This window comes from Marmota flaviventris, chromosome 3, assembly GCF_047511675.1.
Source record: "Marmota flaviventris isolate mMarFla1 chromosome 3, mMarFla1.hap1, whole genome shotgun sequence".
Lineage (NCBI taxonomy): Eukaryota > Metazoa > Chordata > Mammalia > Rodentia > Sciuridae > Marmota > Marmota flaviventris.
This window is the reverse complement of record NC_092500.1, coordinates 84,234,943-84,243,620: the sequence shown is the minus strand read 5'-3', so window position 1 is coordinate 84,243,620 and position 8,678 is coordinate 84,234,943. Positions and strand designations below refer to the sequence as shown.

General features: G+C 32.3%; 1 protein-coding gene across 7 annotated transcripts in view; it reads right to left on the bottom strand.

The window, feature by feature from the left end:
- Positions 1-2,069: 2,069 nt before the first annotated feature.
- Ints13 (integrator complex subunit 13) overlaps positions 2,070-8,678 on the bottom strand; it is a 29,502-nt gene continuing 22,893 nt past the window's right edge. For 6 of the 7 annotated variants that reach the window (XM_071610042.1, XM_071610045.1, XM_071610046.1 and 3 more), the window contains 3 exons: positions 7,400-7,539; positions 3,152-3,287; positions 2,070-2,422 (listed from right to left, as the gene is read on the bottom strand). In XM_071610042.1, coding sequence (XP_071466143.1) covers positions 2,383-2,422; positions 3,152-3,287; positions 7,400-7,539 — 316 coding nt within the window. In that variant the 3' untranslated portion in view covers positions 2,070-2,382. Of the gene's footprint in view, positions 2,423-2,940; positions 3,001-3,151; positions 3,288-7,399; positions 7,540-8,678 lie in introns of all 7 variants that reach the window. The other variant, XM_071610044.1, reaches the window with a different exon arrangement.

Here is an 8,678-nt window from a genome sequence, read left to right as displayed (position 1 = left end):
GATGGACATAATTTCTTTTATTTATTTTTATGTGGTGCTGAGGATCAAATCCAGTGCCTCACACTTGCGATGCTAGTACTTAATTACTGAGCTACAGCCCCAGCCCTCGTTATATTTTACATATAAAAATGGTAGTTTCAGGGCTGGGGGTGTGGCTCAGTGATAGAGCACTTGCCTAGCACATGTGAGGCACTGGATTCCACATAAAAATAAATAAATAAATAATGTTATGTCCATTTACAACAAAAAGAAATTTTTTAAGTGGTAGTTTCACATGGTTCAATCTGTTTACTAATTTTTAAATTTTTTTAGTTGTAGATGGACACAATACCTTTATTTATTTATTTGTTTTTAATGTGGTGCTGAGAATTGAACCCTGTGCATCACACATGCCAGACAACTGCACTACCACTGAGCCACAACCCCAGACCCCTATGTTTACTAATTATCACTGAAATAAAGATCTTAATCAAACTTCCTAAATACAAATTCAGATTCTGCTTTCTTAAGTCTAATGCTTCAAATCCTTATGATAATATGGGATTTTCTACATCTGCTCACTTTGACAGCATATCCATAACAAATTAGTATCTGAATGCTTTTGTTTCCCACATGTGAAATTATACTGATGGTTTTAATTGAAATGTGCCAGAAACATCAAAGCAAATAACTTGAGTGCCTCATAAAACAACCTCAAATGAAATATCACATACTGTTTTGCCCAGAAATAAAGGTACCTTAGTTCACTGTTTAGTCAGGAATATAAGTGAATTTTGAGAACTCAGACATTTAATTTGTAATGGTCCTTCCAAAAGCAAGCTCTGTATTTTTCAGACTGATTCATAATACTTATATGATGCATCAATGTCAATCAATCTATAGATTAATAAATCTATATAAATTGTATTGATAATTGTTACATGTCCATATACTGATTCTGAATAATATTCAAATACTCTCGGAATTTTTGGAATAAAATCTCATAGCATTTATGGCTGCATATACTAGTTTGTCAAACATACCATGTGGTTAGAGAACCTCTAAAATTATGCCTTAAATTATAATTATAAAAATATATGGGAATGGGGCTGGGGTTGTAGCTCAGTTACAGAGTGCTTGCCTCATACGTGTGAGGCACTGGTTTCGATCCTCAGCATCACATAAAAATAAATAAAGCAAAGGAAAAACAACAAAAAAAGAATTTAAAAAAACTATGGGAAGGCCTAGGGTTGTGGCTCAGCCGTAGAGCGCTTGCCTAACACATACAAGGCACTGGGTTCGATTCTCAGCACCACATAAAAATAAATAAATAAAATAAAGGTACTGTGTCCAGCTTCAACTAAACTATATATATATATATATATATATACACACACACACACACACACACACACACACACATACACACACACACACACACACATATATTTTAAAAATATATGGGAAAAAAAGAAAAAAAAAGATTGCAAAGGTTTAAAAAAATTTAAAAAAAAGAAATGAACCAATAAAAATTTAATAAAATAATATTAAAATATCAGCTAAAATAATAAATAAATAAGATTTTAAGAGAGTAGACTCTCAATACAATTGAAAGTGCAGCTGTTCTTGATGGGATAACTTTGATTCCTTCAATCATTAACTCTGGACATAAGATTCCCTTATAGAAAAACAACACAGAAAGCTTTCTCCTTTTCTAATAAATACTCAAGGAAAAAAACCGAGAAACCTAGAAATAGTGTTTGACACTAAAATAACATGTCTCTTACAACATGTTAGAAGCTTCCAGATGAAGCAGTACAGGAAGAAGGTTTACAAAACATTTAACATAAACCATGAATTTCAGAGGAATAAAAAGACCAAAATACACACACATACATGCCCACCAATACAAAGGCAAAATAATTCAAAATAAACAAAACATTCTTCCTTAGAAGAGCACCCTATATATGATGCAGAATAACAGTAAAATTTTATGTAAGATTTCAAATCTTACTTAAACTCTATAAATTTCTAAGGATTGTCCGTTATTAAATGAATAATATTTTTTTCTAAAGTAACTACTCCCAGTATTTTGCATTTCAGATTTTTAATAGTTTTATTTGGCAAAGAGAAGCCTAAGAATTTTTTTAAAAAACATTTCCAGAGGGAACACCTTTTACCGTAAAATAAACTTGTGTGAGTTGGAAGGACAAATCTCAAATGTATATTTTTGACTTATATGCCAATTTTATAATTAGTACAAAAAAGATAGTTGTTGAAATATTTTAAAAATGTAAAAACCAGTCCAGGCAACATAGCTATACAATCTTGCTGTAAAATTACTTATATCAAATTCTTGCCCAAAATATTTTTGCAATATACTAAATTTCTTCAAGTCACTCTTCACTGACGGCTAGCTTTTCCATTTTCTGTTGTTTCCATCCTAAAAAAAAATAGAAGAGACAAAAATGAGTTGGTAAATTAAAACATTAACTTTCCATATTTTTTCCACTTAATTATCTACCTGGTAGATGGAAACTAAAATCTAATATATTTATTCATAGAACAGAACATGAGCACTTTAGGAAAGGATTAAAGTTAGGGAGTTAGCCCAATTTCCTTATCTTGCAGATAAATAAAAACAGCCTGGAGAGATTAAGTGACTTTCCCAAGGCTGAATTTCAAAGGCCACCAGTTTTTTCCTATCACTCTCCCTTCTCCAAGCAAATATATGGGAAAAAAAATCTCTATCATTCAGTCAAGGATTTGTTTCCTTTTCCATTAAGAATTCCTTCACCAAATATATTTTAAGAGAATTTCTTCTAAAAAATTTATTAAAACAATCAATATTTTTAATATTGTATTACTGGATAGGAAAATATTTCCCCCTTGTTATTTTATACAGATTAAGTATTGCATACTATGTGTTCTTTATAGTTTTCCCCTCTCTCTGATGCTTACCAAGCACTGAAAAAAATAATGCTGTACTTTCAGGGTCATAAGCAATGTGGGTATGAGTACCTAGAATCAAACAATTTAATTTGTTTATTCCTTGTAGGTAACACATATCAATTCATCATAATAGTGAAAAATTGCTGAACACAACAAATAGTGAATAATACAGCTATATAAGCAATTAACAAAATCAATTTCTAAAATAAATAACACACACCCATTTTCCTCCTTGAGATGTTGATACAACTCAGCTCTGTTATTGACAGAGTTCAAACGTCCAGCAAACTCCTGATGTTTTCTGGAATTGGCAGTATTGATTCTATTACTCCACAAGGATAATAAAGACACTGGCCCTGGTATTGTATTAGAAAAAACAAAAAGGTAAGAAAATGTATTACTACAAAATTTAGAAGTTTAATAAACTTGCCTTTAATTCTATTGTTCATTTTACACAATTAGGAAACAGCACCTTTATCATTTTCTAAAATTTATGTTTCAGGGTCCCAAGAGTACTAGCTATTTCAGTGACTCCTGGAAGAACTCAGATGTCTAAAGGTGAAATTACAGTCATGACTAAGAATTATTACAGCAACAGAGTAAGAATATACAGATAGATCAGTAGAAGGAAAGACAAATTAAACACAAACTAGAGGACTCCATTTACAGCCTTCCCATGATCTCTGCCTCCAGAGGAAAAAAAAAAACTTAACCAAATGTGTGTAATATTTCTGCCAGGAAAGCCTGTTAGAGACTCAAGAGTCCAGGGTTTTTACACAGGGGTTGATTATGTAAGCATTCTCTGTCTAGCCACAACAATCAAACTTCTAGACTTCCAGAAGAAAAGCTAGTATTAAGTTCAAATGTAAGGAAAAATTACTTTATCATCTAGGGAATGTTTCAAAAGCCAAGTTCTGAGATGCCAGCCAAGGGCCAAACTTGCAAGCAAGATTTTCTAATGAAAATGATAAGACAAAAGAACTACAATAGCCAAAACAATTCTGAAAAAGAAAATAAAAAAAAATATGTAGAGGATTCTTCACTATCTGACTTCAAAACTTAGGTTGTAGTGATTATGACAGCCCTGATTGGTGAAAGGAGACACAGACCAACAGAATATAAGAGAATCCATAAATAGATCCCACAGAGAGTCAATCGATTTCTGATAAATATACAAAGGCGACTTAATGAAGGACAGTCTTTTCAATAAACACTTGTGGAACAATTAAGACACTGTACACACACACACACACACACACAATGAATACTGAAACTATGCATGGTGGCACAAAACTGTAATTCCAATCTCTGCTTGGGAGATTTGAGGTAGAAGGATTGCAAGTTACAGGATAGTATGAGCTACTTAGTGAGACCATGACTCAATATAAAAAACAAAAAGAGGTGGGGATGTATCTCAGTGGTAGAACACGACTGGGGTTCAATTCCCATTACCACAAAAAGAGAGGGAAAAAAAAGTCTGAAGCTATATAGCTCAGAGCACCTGGCTAGCATACATGAGGCCCTGAGGCCCTGAGGCCCTGAGTTCAATCCCTGGTACTGAAAAGAAAAAAAAAGATCAAAAAGAATATTGACCCATATTTTGCACCTTACATAAAAATAACTCAAAATAGATTATGGCTTTTAAAAGTAAAATCTAAATTATAGAACTCATAAGAGTTAGGTTTCTTTACACGTAACACCAAAAGCAAAATAAAAACAAAAATTGGTATATCAGACGTCATTAAAATTAAGAAACTAATGTTTTGCAAAATTCATCATTAACAGGACAAGCCGGACACTTGGAAAAATATTTGCAAATCACATATCCAACAAAGGACTTGTACTTAGAACAAATAAAGAACTCTCAGAATTCAACCATAAGAAAACAACCAACCAAATTTAAAAATGGACAAGTAATTTGAAGGGACCCTTCACCAAATTAAACATACAGATGGCAAATAAGCAAATGAAAAGAGGTTCATCATCATTAGTCAGACAAGACTGTAAACTAAAATAATAATGAACATTAGAACAGCTAAAATAACGATAGTAGATAACCCTGACAATAGCAAGTGCTAACATGGATGCAGAATAACCAGAAGTCTCCTACAATGCTGGTGTAGGTGTAAAATGACGAAGCTACTTTTGAAAAATAACATGACAGTTCCTTATAAAGTTAATTACATACTTTATAAATAAATGGAATAAAAAGAGCAAACTAGTGATATATACACAAAACACAGATGAATCTCAAATGCATTATGCCATGTGGCAAAGCAAACTTCAAAAGGCAAAACAGTATTAAATTCATTACAATCACACATCAGTGGTTACCAGGGATTGGGGACAGTCATTGACAGTGTGTGATGACTACAAAGGGGCAGTGCAGGGGAATCTCAGGGGTGGACTGTTCTACATGCAGATTCAATGTCTAAACTCACAGAACTGCAGACCAGAGAGTCCCACTGCATATACATTTTTAAAAAGTAAATTTTAAAAACAAAATTATTTTATTTTTCTTATTACTAAATTAATACATATTCAGTAGCATTCAGAATACAATAAAACAAAGGAACAAATAAAAATAATCCATATTATTACTGCTCTAACAACTGTAAATATTTTGATCTTTAATTTAATGCCTATCAACAAAATGACATTCTGTTTTTTCTGTTACTGAATCATACAAAAAAGTTGAACAGATTTTCACCAAATATAGAGGGCACATTTGGAACAGTACAATCTTAAGGGCAACGTATACAGCAGGCACAAAACTGGGGAGGACTAAAAAGTAATTTTCCAAAGGAAATGAAACTAAGGTATGATAAAAGGCCCATATAAGTAGCTGATCAAAAGAGACATATGATTTAGGTGGTAAAATAGAATGGAAGGAAAAATAAATGCTTTTCCAATATCAGTCTAAATGGAAAGTTTCAAGGGCAAAGAGGGATTTGCAACCAGATTGCTTCTCATAATGGTCCATTCTGTACAATATTTCCAGGGTAAAAAGCATCAGGGATCCATTTAATTTCCAAACAATGATAGATGATAATTCATAATTCATCTAAGTTACAAACCAGTGTATATGTGCATGAAAACTTTTTAAACAAAATTGAGATCATAGTATATATGGATTTATAGCCTACTTTTGACCCCCTAAACTTATTACATATTCATTCATTTACTCATTCATTCAATAAGTAACTGAACTCAGTATAAATGAGCCTGTGCTGGTTGATAATATAAGAGTAAATTAAAAATAATCCCTGCTCTGAAAATATTTCAGACTAGCAGAAGTGGGATGTTAGGATGCAATGTCAATGCAATACTCTGAAGTGCTACCAGAGCAGCAATCCTAGGACACAATGGAAGCACAAAGAAGCAGCATCTGACTTAACTGTGAAAGGAAGGAAGTTAGGGATTTCCTTCTGAAAAAGGAGTCATGACGAAGAGAGAAGAGTAGGCATTTGTGACAATAATTATTCTTGGGCACGCTTTCATATAGTCATCTTTTTACTAATATGTGTTTTGGCTGTTTCCAATTTTTGTCAGTATGAATAATGCTTTTTAGAGTTCTATTTTCCAAGCAATACCATTAAGAGTAAACCTTCTCATTCTAATCAACAATGGCATATTTGGGCCCACAAGAAATAAGACAATTCATCAATAGACATTTATTTAAGTCCTATTATTTTCAACATACTCTGGCAAATGCCTGAAAGGCAAATATGGCCAGGCTACCTTAAGGGTGACCTCAAATTCTGATTTCAAAGAAGCTAGTAAACCAAAAAAAATGTAACACATAATATGTGTACTAAGACAAAAATATATAAAAAGCAAACAAGCTCAACTTCTCCCTAGGTTGAACTGCCAGTAATGGTAATATAGCCAGCCCTGAAATCTTTATGGCCTTAGAAGAGGCACAGTAGCAAAACATCAGTTTGATGATGGCATACCATTTTCCATGTATCCTAAAAGAACTAAACCTAAACCTAGTTTACCCTCAAGATCACTAGGACCTCGAATGATTTCAGGAACTCTCAATTTCGAATCATATCTTTAATGAACACATGAGGAAACTAAACTTCTCAGCCTATAAGTAAGACAGTTTAGAGAAGAATCTGTCTTCAGTAACCTAGTACTTAGGATAGTATCAGGAACATAACCAGATTCAAATTTACATATTTAGAATTTCTTATAGCATAAACTTTATAGTAAAACTGCTAACTTTCCAAAGGCTTCACATTAATGGAGATAAAACATGACTTTTATTTTTTTACTACTGACAAATATATTTACTACCTATATCTTCCAAGGCTATAAACAGAGAATCTCCTAAACAAAATCCAGCAATACTTAGGAGCTCTTCCCCAAAGATACAACAAAATTAAATAACACTATACGAAATTAAGTTTAATTAGAAAAAAATTTACATAGTTACCTTACCTTACCTTAAGTTATACCTTACCTTTTGATTTTTCCACTTGTGGAGTTTCATCCATTTCAACAAGGGGCTTTTTGTTTGGAGGTTCTGGGGAATCAGGTGAATCTTTTATAATTTCAGCTTCAGCCAACTCTTCTTTTCCACGTTCTAAGATTCCTTTCAATCTTTTAGAGGGACAAAAAATTAAATATAGTTAAAATTTTAAAAGTTTACAAATAGTTTAATAATTAAACCATCTCTGCAAAATCCAGGGGCTAATCAGAAACTTCAATCTAAAACCAGGGAAGAGAACTTAACAAATTAAACATAAATATCCCTTCCTTCATAATAAAAATGCAATAATTCAGGAATTGGCTGTAAAACAGGAAAAACTAGAGGAAAACTTAAGAAGATAACATTAAAAAGGTGAGAAATAATGGGATCTTTAGAAGATACTTCATAGTTTTAAATTATAAATATGATCAAGAAGTTTACTATCAGCTTTATAAGCTACGTACTGTGAAAATGTAGTTCTCACAGTTAGGAACTTAACTTCAAGCTTTTATTGAATTTCATCAAGGAATAAAAACACTTTCAAAATATTCAGAGGTATATTTGAAGGTCAGTTCAAACTGAATAAGTACTTTTTTTCCTCTTTGTATAGTAAGCCAATTTTGTTTTAAAAGCTCAGTAGCCCTAAGGAAAAAGTAAATTTCTAAAGTTAAAGAGAATAAAACTGTTCTACCTATTTATGGATGAAGTATGAGTTTCAGAATTAGCTTCAAAATATGCCTATGAGGTTGGTGGTGAGGGTAGTGGATGTGAATATACATATATATAAACTAAGATCTGCCATGAATTAATAATTGTCGAAGGTAGATCATGGTTATCTATTTGTTCTACAGATGTTTATGTTTGAAATGTTCCGTAATAAAAAGGTGGGTATATTTTAAAGGAATTTTCTAATTATAATTCCATTATAACATTTATCTCATTGACTGCCTGATTTTATGAGGAAACTAAACTTCTCAGCCTATAAGTAAGACAGTTTAGAGAAGAATGTAGCTAATAAGATATTTTTACGTATAGATCTTTATTACTGTTTTTCAAATTTTACCTTGACATCACAGGATAAATCGCAAACTAAGGGAAAAGAATGTACTACTGAAGAAAGTTTTTGAATTAAAACTGTAAGCTCTTCTGTGCTCCCAAGGGTATTCTGTGCCTAATTTTATAAGCACTTCCCACTTTCCTGTCATCAGTGACTTGCTTGCCTGATTTTCCCATAATACTGTATGTTCTTTCAGGTCAGAGATCTTTTGCC